Genomic DNA, 19,968 nt, shown 5'->3' on the forward strand with positions numbered 1-19,968 from the left:
GTCAGCAAAATATTTTAATAACTCAATTACATCACAAACAGTTAAACACTTGTAGGATTTTATACTTTGTTAAGTAATTTAAGTTTTTAAGTAATTGTGGTTGTCGTTTGGAGATACAGTATTGAGAAAAGTAAGAGATAAAGAATGAAATATAGGAAATACACATCTGAGGAATTACAGGCAGATTGAGTTCGTGTTTTGGAGTGAAAAAATATATATTTGATTTATTTTTTTGAAGCGAGGAGGGGGTATATGGTGAAGTTGAGGAGGCTGAAAAGACAATACATGGGGCAAAAGAAGTGAAACAAGGAGTACGCGGCATCAAAACAGGAATAGAATTTGCACACTAGTGATCCAAGGCCTGGGCCTTGGGCAGCACAAACACAAATTTGACAATGACAGCACAACAAGGTAGGATTTAACATGGAAAAATGGATGAAACACAAACAGCAACACAAGGAAATAAAACAGAGAAAGACATGACAGACACGTAACAGAAAATTTTGCTTTGATGAAGTGGAAGGAGCAACTGCCTAATCCAACCTACACATGTGGTAAACCCCGAACTGGAAGGATCGATATTTGAAAAAGATTGTCATTAACTGATTTTTTCATTGGATTAGTCAAATTATTCCAGTTAGTTAATTTGTGAATATTGTTGATCTTGAACTCTCCAGTTGATCCTAACAAGGGAACTTGAACTTTCCATCATCAAAAGCATCACTTTATTTTCTTGGAATCTACAGGTGTGTCCCAAAAGTCTCCATACATAGGGAAAATTAACACTTTCAGCAAAATGTCGCCCAAAATTCTTCATACATAGCTTATGTCCTCTTTTTTTTCAGATTCCCTTCAAGAATGCCTTTGTCAAAAGAAGAACGTATTGAAATCATTCTCATGGCTGATTCGGGAAGCTGTCGAAAGGTTGCAATCAACTTTAACAGGAAACATGGCAAGCACATCACACACGACACACGACAAGATTCAGAACATGGATCATTTAAAGGAACGCATTCGAAGTGGAATTACTTGTATTACGCTAGATGTGTTGACACGAGTTCACCATGAGTGGGAGAGAGTTTTTAAGTAATTGTGGTTGTCATTTGGAGATACGGTATTGAGAAAAGTAAGAGATAAAGAATGAAGTGCAGGAAATACATATGTAAGGAATTACAAGCAGATTGAGTTTGTGTTATGAAAAGAAAAAAATTAAAAATATATATTTGTTTGATTTTTTGAAGCGAGGAGGGGGAATGCAGTGAAGTTGAGGAGGCTGAAAAGACAATATGTGGGATAAATCAAAGAAAAAAAATTACCGGTAAAATTTTTTAAGTGTATATAAATAAATAATGGTTCCCAAAAACATATGCAATCCTGTACTATTCTGTAGTACAGCAACACAGGTAAGTATAACAGAAAGTGGAATTTTTAATGGTTCTTCCCCACTATTTCTAACCCAATATGCCCCAAAAGATTAAATTTCCAAAATTACAAATTGGCTCCAATCTCAAAATGATTTAACATGCCTCATTCCCAGATATCATTGCAGCCTGGTGTTGGCGCAGTGGTTAGGGCAGCGGCTTGGGATCCAAGAGGTCCTGAGTTCAAGCCCCGTTGAGCCACTGAATTAATACACCAGGGGGTTGACTCAGCCTGTCATCCTTCCGAGGTCGGCGAAATGAGTACCAGTATACTGGGCCGGTGTATACCCCGGTTAAAATAGGTATACCATATCCCTGTGTCGTAAGAGGCGACCAGGGTTGCGTCAGGAAGGGCATCCGGCGTAAAACATGTGCCAAATCACTATGCGGATCATAATGGATGATCCGCTGTGGCGACCCCTAACGGGAGCAGCCGAAAGAAGAAGAAGAAGAAGAAGAAGAAGAAGAAGATTCCCAGATATCATTGCATACATGTACCAAATATGAAAGAAATGCATGTTGTCATTTTTGAGCAAAGGCCCCGGACAGACACATGGATGGACAGACTGACAGCACCGAATGTATAAGCCCCAGCCATGTTTGACACACAGTTAGGGGGTAAAAACCCAAAACTTAATGAAGAGCGATATTGAACTCTCTCTCGAATGAATAAATAAATAAATAAATGAGGACAAGTGTGGTTGGGTCTTATTAATGGAAAATAATGAAATGTCTCATAAGGGGCATAACTCATGGTGAAATACAGAAGCTGTTGAATAAAGAAACCCCTCGATGATTATAATTTCTTATTGAGGGTGTAGCGCTTGCCAGCATGGGAGGTGAATGATTCTATATTGCCTAACACTTTTTGCAGCAATAACCATATAACTTATCGTGTCATCTTTGATTGCAACAGTTATCGTGTCATCGAAAATTTCAATGTTTATTATAACACAGTGTGCTTATAACTAGATAACAGAAAGGCCAAAGTTTCCGTAGCAGAACCAGTTGCATTGATATCTCATCACTGACTCAATTGCTTACTTTATGTGAGAATTATTAAAACACCAAACTATAACAGGTGGAAGGCGAGCAGGATAACTGAGAAGTATGCACACTTGCCTCTCACATGTCTCGCCTTGAATCTTGAATCTTGTTCCATCTTGTTCCAACTATAAACTGTCATCTTGGTGTTTCACACACAGGGCGAAGTATGTGTGTGCCACCCTTGGATGGATGTTAAGCCGGGTGTCACGTCTACCAGCATTAGTTGGTGGACGTTAAAGATCCCCAGTGTTCTTCAAGAAGAGTAAGTGAGTTATTGCTGGCACCCTGAACAAATTCCAACTTTCTGTACTTTCAGTCCAGTACCCTGTGACAGTATGACTACCTGTCCAGGCTTGTAACTCATAAATCATGAAACTGTCTTGGCAGCATGACATGTCAAAGGCCACAAATGTGGTGAGAAGATAACATGTGGAACAGTAGAATGAATTGTGAGCCAGGTGATGCATTCTTGTACAGATTGCATTCTCATGACCAAGATACCTTAAGGCAGAACAACTTAATAATGCAATTAAACAAAACGTGTTTTTTTTGGGGGGGAGGGCGGTTCCCCCTTTTGGGAAATTACAAGCTTTCTCATCGAACAGGTTTTTTATTTAGTTCTGTTTGGGATTATACGTCCTTCTTATGGGCATTGCTGAAATAATTGACATAGTGGAATGCTAGGTTATCTCATACTTGCCACCAAAGGTCCTGATAGGATGGTGCAGTGGAGCATACTCATCTTTGTCCTGTCCTGTCTGGGTTCATTTCCCGACCTGACTATGAACCGTCGGAATGGTGCTTCGCAGGCAGGTGTTGCATTACAAAGTGCACCTTCCATCCGATGTATGTTAAACTGGGAGTCCCAGGTGCATTAGCTGGTGGACGTTAACGATTCTACAAGTGTCTGTCACCAAAAATAATCGAGTAATCACCATCACCCTAAGCATATTCCAGAAATCCCTGTCTTAACCAACCGTGGGCACTGCATCAGCTGCACAGCCATACTCCCGAGAAATGATGCAAACCAACAGATAGGTGTTAGGCTAAGAGAAAAGAAGACTTACCACCAAGGAGTTTGAAGGCATCACTCAAAATGGACAAAGAACAAATGAACAGGTAAAGTAAGCCAAGAAGAATGAGGAGTTTGCTGATATTTGTGAGCACTCGTAAAACTTGTTCCTTCCCATTCAGTTCTGAAAATGAGCAAAAAGGAATGATTACATTAACATCTCACAAGACTCCATCCACTTATTATGCAGGAAAATTTGTGGAATTTTTAATGGTTCTTCCCCACCATTTCCAACCCAATATGCCCCAAACATACACTTCCCCTCCCTTCCTTACTAATATCCCCTCTCACCCTCCTTTCGGTTATCTCCTTACTCCTTCCCTACTTCTTTATCCTCCCTCCTCTCTTCTATTCATATTATCACACCTCACCTCCAAATCAAAAATAAAGATGACAAGACAAAGTAATGATCGTTTGTTAACATCTCCAACCCTCATTATTTCATCGGCATTTCATGACATTTCCTTTCATATTATCAGTTGTTTTCCATTAGAAACGAAGTATGATGGGAATGAAAACTAAAAGTCTGAATGAAGTTTGTAGGATTGCTTTATTAGTGGCATATATAGGTAACAAAAAATGGGCAGATTGTTTATTACTGGAAGAAATTATGAAATTTCTTCCAGACATAGCTCATACTACTCTAAAACAAGAAACAAAGGAGGCAACAGTTTTGGCCACCTGAACCCTATTTAAAACCACCCCAAATAGGGGGCTCGTCAAAATTGCCCGCGGTATCGCCGAGAAACGCTTGTAATGTGAAAGACTATTTTAACAGTTTCTCACCATTTATATAAGACATACAGTACATACAGTAACAAGATAAGTTTGTTCAACAAACACCTAATTGGTTTTGCAGGGTGTTTGGGCCAGATTTGGGGTCATTTGGGGATAATCAACCGACAAGTGTTACAGTATTAAGTCCAGAGATGTTTTTTCCAATTTTAATTTGATTATTTTTTTTTAATTCAAAGTGTGTTTTTAGCATTATCAATATCTTGTAAGTTTTATTTCCAGATTGCTGCATCGAGCAACAATGGCAAGTTCACTGCAGCTGAATGTAGAAGGTCCTTGACATGCTCCTAAAACACCAGTACAAACTGATTGGGCTCTGTGAGCTCTTTACCAGAAGGATGATGGAAGTGCTCTCCGAGATCCAGATAAAGGGAGAAAGCACAAGCACATAAACTGACACTGGATATATCTCTCTGGCTGCTAATTTGAGAACTCTTGAGACACTGGATGCCTTTCCCTTTAATATTAACATGTCAAGAATAAGTGATGGCTCTGAAATAGAACAAACCTATGGAGAAACAAAGTAAAGTGGCAGGGGGCCTGCTTCAAGAAGTGCAGCAAGAGGGAGATAGACAGAGCTCAAAATTGAAAAGCAAGAAAAAGACACCTCAGCTACACCTGTTAAAAAAGCTTAGAATAAGTGCAGGTCATGCACAGACAATAGAAGAGAGGTGCATTTTCTGTGATAAAGCCACAGACAGTGATATAAATCACAAGACATCAACATTCTCCTTTGACAGAAATGTGCGGCTTATTCTGAATACTATACAAGATAGGAGATTGATAAGAAAACGATCACAAGGTGATACCACTGCAATTGCCTCTGTGTACCACAATAAATGTTATACAACACTGTACACACAATACAGATCCTTTGAAAGGCAAATTCAATCAAACAGTGAAGGTCAAAACAAAGTGCTGACTATATTGTCTTAGCAGAGCTCATGTCCTCCATTGAAAAATTTAATGATGGTAGCAATATAGTGTTCAGACCATCTGAACTCGTCAAGATGTTTTCCCAGCGCCTTTAAAAGCTTGGTGGATCTGCAACAAGAGTGAATAGCACAAGATTGAATGAAGGAGAAATTGTTAGCAGCAATACCAGAGTTTGAGGAAATTAAGGGTACCAAGGGTGTGGTCCTCACCTTCAATATAGACGATGCCTTGTTATCTGCAAGCAAACACGATTCTGATAGTGATGCTATGACCCTCATCTCACTGCCCTGAACCAAATGATACTGCAGGGGATGAGTGTGGACCCTAACAAGCCAACTGAAATATCCAATACAGCTCTGTCTGTTACACAGTTGATGATCTTTAACTCTCTAAAGTGCAGTTAAAAGGAGAAAAAGTCTAATGCAATGCTCCTTCCAGGGAAACTGCCCTGCCACTTTAATTCTGGTCTCCTCATCCACAGTAAAACCAGAAAGAGGGACTTCATTTACACCCTCTACGAACATGGATTGAGTGTGTCATATGATAGGGTCAAGCAGGTGTCAATTGACCTGGCAAACCAAGTGATAGCACAATATGAAACACAAGGTCTTGTTTGCCCTCCCAAGATGAAGGTTGGGTTATTTATAACTGCAAACCTAAATAATATTGACCACAACTCTACTTCTACCAGTGCACAGGGATATTTCCATGGCACAGCATTGTCAAAAACAGGATATGTTACTTCTGAGAACCCTGGTATGGATAGGCATGTTGAGTATGACAGCTCCAAGCCATAGGGGAATGTGGAGAACTTATTAAGTGTGGCTATAAGAAATTATTCTGTATAATATATTTCATGTCAGTGCAAAAATAGCACTTTAGTCATTTTCAATGAACACTCAGAACTGCTTCTGCTAAAGTGGTTTGGGGGCTCCAAATAACTCCAAATCTGGCCCCCAAGTACCTTTTGAATACTGTGAATATGTGTAACCATGCCTTGTAAGTATGAATATACCACGTTCAATCATTTTTGTAAAAACTATTGGATTTCTCATTGAAGAAAGTTTTTGGGGGTCCCAAATGCCTCCAAATCTGCCGCAATATGTTCCCAAACCATTAAAATGCTATCGATGTTCATATTCATGCTTTGTAAACATTAACATACCATTTTGGAGTCAGCATAGTTTCTTACAATTAGTTATATCACTTCTTCATCGGTCACAAGGTCCTCTCGAGGGGTATAAAGGGGGTGGCTAAAAATAGGGTTCAGGTGCCCAAAACCGCTACATCCTTTTTTTCTTGTTTAGGGCAGTATGAACTATGTCTGTGAGAAATTTCATAATTTCTGCTGGAAGTGAACAATCCTTTCACCTATCTGCTCCACTATATTCGTCCTTTTTGTCGTGTTACCTTTCCATTTTTTTCCTGTGTCCTTCAGCTCAGGAAGAGCCCATGGATCGACCTCCTCGGGAAGCCAATTCTCATTTTCAGGGAGGTTCAGCTCTGAAGTGTTCCGCACAATGCTTCCATTTCCCGCTGAAGTGGAACTCGTGGAGGGTTCCCCAAAATTCTCGTTCACTTTGCCATTGCTGTCACCTACAAACAAGTCACTGTGTTTTATATGCAAATAGTTAGTTTTGTGCATGTGGTTTAAACAAGTACGATATGGTATACACAAGATCACTGAAACACTGGCTGCCTTCAGTTATGTGATGACGATTGCAGTGATACATTAATCCTCGAGGTGATTCAGGATTTAGTCAGAGAAGACCTTCATTTGTTGACACGATTTCATCATTGCCAAAATAGACTAGGGAAGACAGGATAAGCCACTGCCTCACAAGTTCATTTGATTATACATTGAAAGAACTCATGGGCAATTAGAAGGGCACTAGGTAGAGTGCACACCTCCACCAGGTTGATTAGTTTACGTTTTGTATCCCACTGATAGGCCGGATCTGGATTCTGACCTCAACTAAAATCTAATAACCTTGTTCTTGTCACCTTCCCAACTCATCCACCAAGTTTCGTCCGAATTTGTCTCTAACTTTTTGAGATATCGTGCTATATATCGTTTTAGCCCTATCACTCGATGGTGAAAAATCACTTTAAAAAATTCTCGAATCTGGATCCGGATTTGGATCTTCACCAAAATCTAATAATATAATATTGTCCTTGTCACATACCCAAACTCTCCACCAAATTTCATCTGAAACTGTCCACAACTTTTTAAGATATTTTGTTCACAAACAAACAAACAAGAAAAAGACGTCATGCTGAGCACGATACTTGGCAAATTCCATCCCCTCTTCAAAGGTTGCCATGGATACATCAAATTGTCCATATCATTAAGATTAAAATTGATAATTTTAATCGAAGCTTAGGTCAATCGGATGAAAATTGATTATTTTTCAGATTGAAAATTGATGATTTTTGAAGTTTCACCTTGAGTTCACCTTTTCATCTCAAAAATAGTTGGTTTTCAAATTTAGTGATGCACTATGCAATTGCTGCTTAATTTTCAGGTTAATGAGATGAAAATTGACGATTTTTCTGAAATTTGATGATTTTAGAAGTTTGACCTTGAGTTCACCTTTGACCTTTTGACCTCAAAAATAGTTGGTTTCCCATTTCATTGATGCACTCTGCAATTTCTATTTAATTTTCAAGTCAATCAAATGGAAATTGACAATTTTTCAGATAAAAAATGATTTTACAAGTTTGACCTCGAGTTGACATTTGACCTTTTGACCTTACAAATAGTTGCTTTCCCAATTCAGTGATTGATTGTACAAATTCTGTTCAACTTTCAAGTTAATAGGATGAAAAATGATTTTAAAAATTTGACCTCAAGATGACCTTTGACCTTTGACCTCAAAATCAATAGTCTTCTCAGTTGAGAATACCTCTACAACTTGGTGAAGTTTCGTGAAGATCGGTTTAGAATTGTGACCTGTAGCCAATTGACAGACAAACAGACAGACAAGCCAGTAGGCGGACATGGGTAGTCGACTACTCAATAGAACCTGACGCGATGGGCCCGTTCAATGGGGAATGACCTGAGGATTAAGCACAAGAAAACTCATGATTCTAGCTTCAAGGGTTAATGCTGCAGAATGTTTTTTTGTTAAAATACCCCCACATTTAGAGGTTTTTCGGCCATTGCTAGGCAACGGAGGGGTCCATAGCAACGGTTCTTTCTCACACATAACTAGGACATACCATGAACCTACCTACCAGTTTCATGTATATCTGACTCATAGTCTCTGAGATATAACGAACTTCGTTTTTTATTGTTTTCGACCAGGGTTCATTCAAAGTCTATCTTCTCCGACAGTTTTCATAGGATCTGGCTGGAAATTTTTGACAATATGGCTGAATGTACTGCCCACAGTCGCTCATGGCCCGATTTTTGATTTTCGAAAAAGAAATTTTTTATGATTTTTTCTAAAATTTCAAAGTCCCGTTGCTAGGCAACGGTGGTGTCCATAGCAAAGGTTCTCATTTGCACATAACTAGGTCATGGTATGAACCTACCAACCAAGTTTCATCGAAATCGCCATTGTATTAACAGACCACTGGACCGAACAGAGGGACAGACAGACAGACAGACAAACATATCGACGGAAAAACTGATAATAAGGGTAGAACAAATTTCAAATTTTCAAAATCGACTACCCAATAAACAAAGTCAACTGACCAATATACTTGAAGGTGGGATAGGTAATAATAGCTTCCATAATTAACTCAGTGGAGGATTATCTCTGGGATGTACATTTGAATTGTGAACAGACTTTTCTGCTGGAATATAGAATAGTGTGTCTGTCAAAAACAAAAAAGGCCACTATTACTATCGTGGAATATACTGGCAGTAACAACTGGCTATGATGTTACCTTATAGATTGACAGGAGTGAAATGGTTACATTTACCAGTGAAACACCACACCATGATGCTAAGACCTGCCTGACACAGGCCGGATTATAACATAAGTTCCTTTACAAGAAACTTCAATGCAGGAGGTCATTCTGCCCATCAAAGCCTGTGCTAGTACAGTGTTGCCAACTTATGATTGTTTGTCCGTGCTCTACCCTTTTAAATGCTGAGCCTCAAGCAAGGAAGCAAGCAGCACTATCATTTTCAAAGTCTTTGGTGTGATTCGATCTGGGTTCAAACCACCGACCTCCCAGACTCAGAGCAGATGCTCTAACCCAGTGTTTCTCAAGGTGGGGCATGGCAATATTTTGGTGGGGCATGAGGATTCAGAATTAATGAATCAATATATGATCGCTTTCATAGCTTTGCACTTTCAAATTTTCAAAAGCTTGAAGCTGCGACTGATGCCTCATAGCGTCATAACTTAAAACTGCTTCACCGTGCCCTTGTTGGCCAATCCGGCAGTAAAGCGTGCCCTTGATCAATTCAACGCTGTTACGTCACTATGACTCGCTTTTCGTCAAGGGGAATTCCTTATATGTAGTATATACTGTAGTGTCTCCAATCATGGTGGAGCGTACGATTTTTTTGAAAATCAAAGTGGGGCGTGGGACAAAAAAGGTTGAGAAACACTGCTCTAACCTTTTGCCACTGAGTCTGGCAAAGGTTGTGCTGCTTGTTTACTTGTTTATTATAGTTTATTTAATTGGCAAAGGTTGCGTATTCGGCAATACCACCAAATGGCAAATGTGTATTCATTCCAACTTTTAAAATGCCCATCACAACATAACACTTACACCATTTGATTTCCAGGTGCTTTTAATGGCATGTTTGATTCTCATTTCAGTACAGTCTCTAAACTTTATATACAAACAAAACTCATCGTCCATATCTGTATTAAAATCAAATTAATTGATAAGTTCTCATTATTTTTAATCCTCCTTTTATTTAATTTTATGTCTTTTTATTGTATGTATCAATCTCATCTCTGTTCTTATTTATTTCATAAGAACAGAGATGAGAATGATACGATGGATGAATGGATTGTTTCTGAAAGAAAGAACTGCAAGCCCAAAAATCAGGAAGAGATTAAATATATAAATTCTAACGAAGAACTTAAGGCCCAGTCACACCTTGATGTTTTAGCCAGCAATGGCAACATATTAAAATGTATGTAAAACGCTGGTTTACGTTGAACTTTTGATGTTTTTTTTTTAAAGATTGGGACGTATTCATAACGACTTGGTCTTATGCATAACGTATTAGTAACGGACACAGAACGTTTCGTTGTGTTGTAGATAACTTATACCAACGAATGCTGAACCTGTTGTCGGCCTTCACAACCTATGCCCAACGATAGTCTAACTTATGCATAGCGCGCTGCACGCATCGCCGACGATGACGTGGCGTAGGTTATTAAAAGGCTGCCGCACAACGATTCAAATCATAACCGCCGCAGAAATGGAAGTGTCAACATCGCAGTCACACCATGGCGATCTTGCCAGCGTATGCTGACCTCTGAAAAATGCGTCTAAAACGCTGGCGCACGTCGAATACGGTATGGGTAAGTTTGGTATGCGTGAATAGAACGCTAAAGTACGCTATCATACGTTGCATTAAATGGAGTACGTCTTGTAATTTTAAACATGTTGAAAATTTTATGACGTACTTGCCGTATGACGCACGCTCCGCATGCGATGGGAATAAGTTGTACGCACAATATGCGATCGTTGACACACATCGACACACGTTACTTGAAAGGTACTAAGTCGAAACACGTCAAGGTAATGGTTAGCGTCAGTGTTCCAGACTCCCTCGTTTTTTTTTCTTCGGTATGACGGTGTTTAGTATACAGTGCGGTTATGATTTAAATCGTTGTGGGGCAGCCTATTAATTATATTATATTATAACCGCACTAGAAATCGAAGTGTCAAAATCACCATCATACCGAAGGAAGGAAGAATAAAAAAAACTTAAAAAAAAAAACAGGGAGTCTGGAACACTGACGCTAACGATTATCTCGATGTGTTTCGACTTATGAGCACCTTACAAGTAACGTGTGTCGATGTGTGTCACCGATCCCGAAACGTGAGTACAACATGTAACTCATAGGTTAGAAATAAGTTTCGGGTACGCTAAACATTACCTCGATGTGTTTCGACTTATGAGTAACTTACAAGTAACGTGTGTCAACGTGTGTCAACGATCGCGTAACGTGCCTACAACTTATGGCCAGCGTTATGCGGAACGTGCGAGTCATACGCTGGCATAAGTCTTAAAATTTCAAGCATGGAAAATTTGAGGACAACCGAAAAGTACAACGTTTAAAGCCAGCGTACAACGACGTATGGCAGTGTTTTTCAGCGTGCTCTCAATGTTATCAAAACTTACCCATAATGTATTCGACGTGTGCCAGCGTTTTAGACAAATTCTCCAAAAATCAGCATAAGCTGGCTAAAACGTCAAGGTGTGACTGGGCCTTTAGGATAACAAGACATGCTTTGATTATGCAAATTAATCCAAATAAAATACCATTCTGTATTGCGAGTTTGTATGAACATTGTATACCTCATGGAATTAGGCAAATTGATGCATCTGAAGGTGTGGAATCCATATTGGATGATTAATTGGTTACAAAATTGTATGTTTAAGGAAAAGTAATCTTTAATGAAATCATTATGAAATCTGATCAGTCCCTGAACTCTAATCAGTACGAGGAAAGTGAACTGTGTTCATTTTTGTGAAAATGGTACCGACATGTATTTAATTATATGTAGATTATTCAAATAAGGTAAAAACGAAATAAAAGAGGATACACTTATCGTTATCAGAAAAACTCACGTGCTCTTTACTGCACATGTCCATGTACAGTAATAAACCACCAGAGAAGTTATAATTTCAATATAATTTGAGGTATGACGAGCTGCCGAGGTAACTTTTAAAAATAACAAAAAGACTTTTCTCAAGAAAACACTCAATGGAACTCAACATGAAATAGCTGACATAGTTTTTAGTCATTTGAATTGTACCTTGTGTTAACTCAATAAAATTCAGTTTCCTTGATGTCTGCAAAAAAATCCCCAAAACTTTTTAGATCGTGTGAGGAAAATAAAAAAAATTGATTTTTGGTGCGGCATGAAATCACACCAGCTTTCTTGTATCTGTAAATATCATGAACAATGAAGGTACTGATGTGGACAGACTGTGCAGACTGTCCAACCTCTGAACTGTGGCTGGGCAGGACGGGTGAGCGCTTCAGCATGCGGCGGGCCAGGCAGGGTGGGACGGGATGGGCGAGTGCTTTAGCATGCGGCGGGCCATCACAGGTGGGGTTCGGGGCCCGCCTCATGGCCCTGAATGCCCTATAGTTTTAACCATTCTCTCGTGCATTCTCACTGTTTTTAGATACTACTTTACAACACCATTTCAGTCAGTAATTGCTCTGAAATTTTACCATATACAGTAATAAATTAAAATCATGTTGTAAGACTGAACCTGAAATGTGACCATCTTCTGGAAGACGGTCTGGATCCACCCTGGTTCTCATAGCCTGTCCTGACAATCCCATACACACTGACACCTTTTACACTGTTTGTTGTACTTGTGCTGTTTTATTCATATCGTCCACTTGTTGAGTGCTATTTTCTTTCTCACCATATAACTGAAAATAGTGTAAACAGCCTGGCAGCAGCTGGAAGTCACAATGCATGATAACTTGGTAAAAAACAAAAAATTCTGAAACGCCATAATGAAATAGTAAGAGTGCAAACGAGATGATATCTTGTGTATTAATGCCATGTAAATTAGAATTGGAGAATACAATGATGTCAACTCAACTGGAGCATCGGCATGAATCGGATCGACATCGGCATTCAGATCAGCGACTAGATTGGCTTCAATTGAGGCTGCTTCAGTTGAGGCAAGTGATTCGCTAGGCTGCCGACAGTATAAGGAAAATCACTGTATGTGGCACGCTCCTCAAGATTCAGCCATCAATGACGATTTGAACAGGAACTTCTTGATAATGGTCTTCATGCACTTATCATATAATATTTAGCATAGAATCGTCAATCCTTTCTGGTGAAACTCCAAAAAATCCAGGGATCACTGCTCACCTCCACCCATTCGTTCCTCTTTTTGCCCGTCTGGAGAGACAACTTCCACATTCTCTTCAATCTCATTCTTCCCTCCATCTCTTCAAGACAACTGTTTACTGCCCTCTCAGATCATCCCCCATCTGAAACCACGATCTTTTTTACCCCCGTTAACCCTCCCCAAGCTCACCTCTTTCCAAATTTCCAGTTTTTCCTTCCTGAGACTTTGCTTCTGCATCCATCTTGTCACATATTCATCTAATAGTCCTGTGCTGTGTCTCTTGTATGTCAGGTGCATTCAACTCAACTATAAGTCTTCGATCCTGTTTTTAAAAAAAGTCGTTTTGTTTGCCTAAGTGAATGCAAGTCACATATCCATTGTTGTGCGGCAGGCTATGTGAGTTACTCACGAGTGAGTTCTGAGATGGGGGTAAAAAAAAACATCGATATTTCGTTGCATCTTTTGACTTTTGTCTATTTCATATGTAAAAGCGGGACATTTCAGCGGTCACTCGGGAAGTGGAATGCATAACCTCAAATCGGACTGTATCGCCCAAATCGGAACAGTTGGAAAGCATGCAAATGTGTCATGTTGCCAGATACAAATGTTGCACGTTTTATCAAAAATGATATATTTCTCGTGAAAATTCCGACATGCATAATACTGGAGAGCCAGCTATACTGTATGCACATACAGTTACATGCACGCACTGCACTTAATTAGGTTGCTGTGTGTCTGTATGTGCATGTATGCAGGGAGGTGACCCCGAATAGTTCGATGGTGACATCTCTCTGACCTACCTGGTGGTTTTGTGTGCATTGTATACTGAGTGTTTGTCCTCGTTCTTGTCCATGAATATTAAAGTATGCCTGGTGTTGGCTTAATGGTTAGGGTGGTGGGCTTGGAATCCTAGGATTCTGAGTTCAAATCCCACTCAGTTGTTGAATTAATACCAGGTGGGGTTGACTCTGCCTGTCATCCTTCCGAGGTCGGAAAAATGAGTGCCAGCTTGCTGGTATCCTGTGTCGGAGTGGCGACTCATCCAGGATTGTGCCCAATAGCCAAGGAGACTGCTTCGGCAGCACCAACGCTCTGCACAGAGTCTGGTCCCAATGGATAGATGGATGGAATATTAAAGTCTCACATTGTAAATAATACAGAGATCATGACAGCACCCAAGGAAACAATGGCGGGAAAGAATGACTCACCTACGAGAGTGAAAGACTTGCAAGATCACCGAATAAGGAAAGACAACGAGGATGTGCAAGTTGTGTGTGACTTGAAAACATGGTGAATCCATTTGAAGAACCCAGCCAACAACTCCTGTATACATCTCCTGGTGACATTACTAGTGCAGAGGTCACAATGGACATGCTTGGAGCACATGATCATGGCACTGCTGCAACTGAAGAATACATTGACGACTGACAACATACAAGAAGGTTCTACTGATCTGCAAATGACAATCAAGCAAAATAAATTATAGACTTTCTCATTAGTAACTAAGAGTAAGTCATAAAGCAAGGTCGACAAGGCCCATGTACTGAAACAAAACAGGAGCTTCTTTGCAAAGTTGTTGGTACTTTGAAGCACAGGAATGTTGATCTGCAGGTACTTATGAAGTACAGTTTCTCTTCAAATCAATGAGCATTTGCAAATGAGAATGATGGCATTGTAAAAAAAAACAGCAAAGCCAGCTTGATGCATCATTTGGAATGTGGAGTGGAGCCATGACCAGTTGTTGAATCAGTTCCAAAGAAGAGCATTTGGATAGTGGATGGCACGGCCTTAATTCAAGAACTAAGTATCCAAATTCTCACTCTCTCAACATTTGGTGACTTGGCAATGTGCATCCTCAACAAAGTTGTGACCTTGGCTACTGACATATGCAGAATCAATCCACTTTGTCACTGATCGTTATCCAGCTGTGTCCATTAAAGGTGCTGAAAGGGGAAAGAGCCACAGGAGGAATGCAGAGAAACAAGATATATAGCACTAACCAAGCGATTACTTTGCAGTGGAAGAAGCACATGACAGGTAGCCAAAACAAGGAAGAGCTGGTGCAGTTTCTGTTCGACACATGCAAAAAGACTCCTAAAAATTTCAGATATGTCAAAGTGTTCTTTACACATGGAACACAATGCCATGCCTTTCATACTGTATGTGGTAAGCTAGAAGTTGAAGAATCCAGGAAGGGGAAACCTACTTCGAACAATAGGTATCACAGCAATACAAGATCATCTCGGTGAAAATGTTTCCATTGCTCTGATTGGACTCCATTGTTTCACTCAGTAAGCACCTTTTTATGGTAAAGGTAAGACCTAGGCCCTGAAGTTGATGTTGGCTGAAGAAAAACATATGGATGCTTTCAAGGAATTGGGAGAGCAATTCGATGTATCAACAGAACTTCAGGAAGAACTTGAACAGTTTGTTTGCCTACTCTATGGTAGCAGGCAAGGAAAGAAAGACATTAATGTTGTGAGATACATTATATATCAAGACTCCCTTATGGAACATGTCAAGTGAGCAAATGATCAGGCTGCCATACACAGAAGAGCCATTCAGCAGTTTGTGAATGCACCTAACCATTTCTCACACGAGCCACGACAAGGTATACAAAAAAACCCCCAAAAAACCCAATTAACCATGGATGGGCAATGGATGATGATGATGATGATCTTGTGATTAAATGAGGAAACATGCTTCCTGTACCCGGATCACTTCCTGGGCAGCTATCAAGTGCCAATGTCAGAAAAGTAAATGTAGCATTCGACATTGTGAGTTGATAAAGAATACGATGCCATGCACAGACATGTGCAAATGTCTACAATGTAACAATTAATCAGTACAGAGTGATCATGAAGGTGAAGATATTCCATACTGATATGAAGTAAACATTAATGCTTGAAATCTGTTTGTGTTTTTAAAGATAAGTGTATCCTCTTTTCTTTCGTTTTTACCTTATTTGAATAATCTACATCGAAGTGAATACATGTCGGTACTGTTTTCACAAAAAATTAACAAACTTCATTTTCCTCATACTGATCAGAGTTCAGGGACTCATCAGATTACATTCTGGTAAATTTATGATTTTATTAAAGATTACTTCTCCTTAAACATACAATTTTGTTTACCAAGAATCATCCAAAAAGAGGTTCAGCACGTTCAGATGCATCAATTTGCCCAATTCCATGTGTTGTGCAATGTTTATGCAAATAGCAATACAGAAAGGTAATTTTTGCGTATATTTGCATAATTAAACGAAATATTGTTGACTAATGCTGTTTAATGAATTGGAAGCAATCAATGTAGGATTCGGAACCTTCAATAATGCTAATTGGTTTGATTATAGGTGGTACATTCAATAGACCTACATAATATTACAAAAATAATGGATTTTGCAAAAAATTGCATAATTTCACCAAATATCCTAAAAACAAGAAATTTTATGACTGAGAAACATTGATATTCAGATTCAGCACCCAAAAAGTACGTTCAGAACCAAATTTTCAGATGGTGCGAAAATGTGACCCAATCAAAAAATCAGAAATTTTATGGTCATCCCCGCAGTCTAAATCTGTTCCTCAATCAATTTACATGGTAACTGCACTTTCATTACAAATTCTCGACTCCATGACAGCTACAATGTGGGCCCTCACTGATATTTACCTCCGTTTAATGCCCTTTCGTATACGAGTCTTGGCCTTGACGGAATGGTGAATTCAGCCTCGTGTTTCATAAAGTAAGAACATTTTTGGAAGCAAATTGTATTGCAGGCATGTGTCTCTCTGTCTCTCTGTCTCTCTGTCTCTCTGTCTCTCTGTCTCTCTGTCTCTCTGTCTCTCTGTCTCTCTGTCTCTCTGTCTCTCTGTCTCTCTGTCTCTCTCTCTCTCTCTGTCTCTCTCTCTGTCTCTCTCTCTCTGTCTCTGTCTCTCTCTCTCTCTCTCTCTCTCTCTCTCTCTCTGTCTCTCTCTCTCTCTCTCTCTCTCTCTCTCTCTCTCTCTCTCTCTCTCTCTCTCTCTCTCTCTCTCTAGTGCAGCCTGTGGTTGCTGGTTGCATCATTGGTTGGGAGGCGGCTATGCTGCTGATGCAGTCCCTTTTACCAGTACACTGGTGCTCATTTTGCCGACCTCGGAAGGATGACAGGCTGAGTCAACCTCCTGGTGTATTTTTTAATTCAGCGGCTAATGGGGCTTGAACTCAGGACCCTAGGATCCGAAGCCACCACCCAAACCACTAAGCCAACACCAGGCTAGCAGGCATGTCTTATTCGATTATTTTGTAATGTAGTGATGAGTGCTTCAGCTGCTCCAATAAGGTACTAGCAATGGAGATTATTTCCTTTTAAGTCAGCCAGTGAGAAATGTTCTGATACAGTTCAGTTACTTGATTGAGCTGGTAAGACTTAGGCTTTAGTTTTGGTCGTTTCAGTGAAGGCTTTGGTTAAAGAAATACGATTCCAGAGTTAGTATTCATTAGATGAAAAATGATGAACCAAAGAAAAACAAAAAACAATAACCACTGACAATGTGGCCACAATTGACACACATGCTTGTAAACAACACAATTTAATACTGGTTGGTGTTAATGTTTTACCATGGTCTTGGGATGACTTCATTCCAATCGATGCTTTATGCTTTTTTTCTCCGATTTTTTCTTTCTTTGCTCAGTGGTTGGTGATTGCATAAACTCTTACCTGTGGGAAATAAACAAAGCTTGTTGAAAAAGGTAATTTGAAAGATACAAATGTGGTTTATTTTGTGGATGTAAAAATGATATACGTTAATGCAAAAAGGCTGCAGTCGCTCCAAAAATTTGTTGAACTGAAAGTTCATAAACACTAAATTTCATAGCAGTGTATTTATTCCATGCATTAAAAACAATTACAAACTGCACTTGAATGCTTCAACACAGATAGAAACAAGTATGGTTCATTGAAAGTACATTGCCCCCATGCCAAATAAATAAATAACAAATCCTCCAGTGCGCGACATCGCCGGGGTGCCTTTGACGCCCGGTGATGCCGCCTTGCAGCACATGGAGTCAGAATTGGGAGGGAGCAGTGTACAATAATTGATTCATTGCATAATTAAAATAAATAAATCATAAACATAAAATAATTAATTTCTCAATAAATGGCCAGAGCATTCCAAAACGACCACTGTTTTGGAATTTTTGTAATGTGCTGAAATGAATTTTTCAATACCACTTTTTCAATGGGGTTGATCACTAATCTTGAGGTTTGATCACGAAGGCAATGGCTTAACAGAAAATTCGGAAAATAAAGTAATGGTGATGACTCATTTACATACGAGTTCCCTTGTGAGGAGCTTAAATTTTAGAAGGTCATGAGGCCCATCAAGCCTGTGGTTTACAACCAAAGGTTGTTTGTCTACGCTCTATCCTTTTAAATGCTGAGAACAAGTCCCATTTTTTAAGTCTTTGGTATGATTCGGCCGGGGTTTGAACCGGGGCCACCGCTGACCTCCCAGACTCTGGGTCTGGGTTTTTTTTTAAAGGCGAAAATCTTGTGGAATTAGAAAATATTAAGTGACAAGTACTGTATTGGATAAAAATTACTGATTAAGCATGTGAGCCTTCTAAATTGCTAGACTGATAAAGCTAGCTTTGCCATGTACATAATGATCTGATATGGTCTGCTCTGTTGGAGGTCTTGTCAATAGCAAAGGGCCTGAACAGCAGTTATAAATGTAGATTCTAAATGAAACAAGTAGTTCACAAAATATTCAGGAAATTTGAAATTGGGCCATTGTACCAATGCAACGATTTACTACAGCAAATTATCACATATAATGTAAGAAATTTAGAAATAAGATCACATATCACATATAATGTAATAAATTAACGTCTACATGAATGCAGATGGGACAGCTGGCTTCATGAGATGGTTCTGGTGGGAGTATGTTGTAATACTTGAAGTGAGAAGGGTTGGGAATATCTGTGGGGTTTTTTTCCAGCTACTAAGAACCTTTTTATGATACTTCTTTTGAATCCAGAGCAGGAGTAGCTTTGTGTCCCACCTGATGGATGGCACACTCATCGATGCACTGATCTGTCCAACAGCAGGGACACAGTTTACATCCTGTTCGGAAATCAAACTCAAACCAGACAGCAGCTCAAAGGCAAGTCCATTACCTCTGAGCCATCCTGCCAACCCCTTTGATTGCAAAAGCTCCCAACAAGCATTAATTTACTCGTAACTGGGTAATGGGCAGAATATTTGCAGGAGAGGTGGAATAAAATGTTTTGTCAGTGAGAGCAGGTCATTATGAAGCAATCTCAGACCTGTCATTATCCAAAATGGAAGATAAGTTTGATTCGCTATATTGAGGCTCTTGTCGAGGAAGAAGCAACAGGAATGATGAAAAAAAACCAAGAATAAAACAGTGAAGACTTATTCACTGTAAAAGATTACATGGTGCTTACATTTTGGGCTTTCCCCTTCGTCAGAGCAAAAAAGAGAACTGGGAAACGGGAAGTGTTTTTTATTTTGTATACATTCTCAAGGCTTATATGAGAGCAAACAGTGGTTGATATAAGATGGGTGGCCTCACCAATGATCTCATTGCTGATGTGCTACAGGTGAACAATACCTAATGGACCACATTCAAGTTGACGTGCAACAGGTGAACAACACCTAATGGACC

General features: G+C 39.5%; 1 protein-coding gene and 1 long non-coding RNA gene across 10 annotated transcripts in view; both read right to left on the reverse strand.

Annotated features, from left to right (window-relative positions):
- LOC147015791 (sodium-dependent phosphate transport protein 2B-like) overlaps nt 1-19,968 on the reverse strand; it is a 110,009-nt gene that overhangs the window by 21,032 nt on the left and 69,009 nt on the right. For 8 of the 9 annotated variants that reach the window (XM_085848302.1, XM_085848306.1, XM_085848304.1 and 5 more), the window contains 3 exons: nt 17,897-17,996; nt 6,682-6,867; nt 3,536-3,664 (listed from right to left, as the gene is read on the reverse strand). In XM_085848302.1, the coding sequence (XP_085704428.1) occupies nt 3,536-3,664; nt 6,682-6,867; nt 17,897-17,918 (337 nt within the window). In that variant the 5' untranslated portion in view covers nt 17,919-17,996. Of the gene's footprint in view, nt 1-2,543; nt 2,815-3,535; nt 3,665-6,681; nt 6,868-17,896; nt 17,997-19,968 lie in introns of those variants that run through there. The other variant, XM_085848309.1, reaches the window with a different exon arrangement.
- On the reverse strand, nt 4,266-6,665 carry LOC147015792 (uncharacterized). The gene is made up of 2 exons (XR_015049861.1): nt 5,481-6,665; nt 4,266-5,379 (listed from the first exon to the last, which is right to left on the reverse strand). It is a non-coding gene; the product is annotated as an uncharacterized LOC147015792 (long non-coding RNA).

Source organism: Eptatretus burgeri, chromosome 12, assembly GCF_056783735.1.
Source record: "Eptatretus burgeri isolate ZD-2024b chromosome 12, Ebu_testis_v1, whole genome shotgun sequence".
Taxonomy (NCBI): domain Eukaryota; kingdom Metazoa; phylum Chordata; class Myxini; order Myxiniformes; family Myxinidae; genus Eptatretus; species Eptatretus burgeri.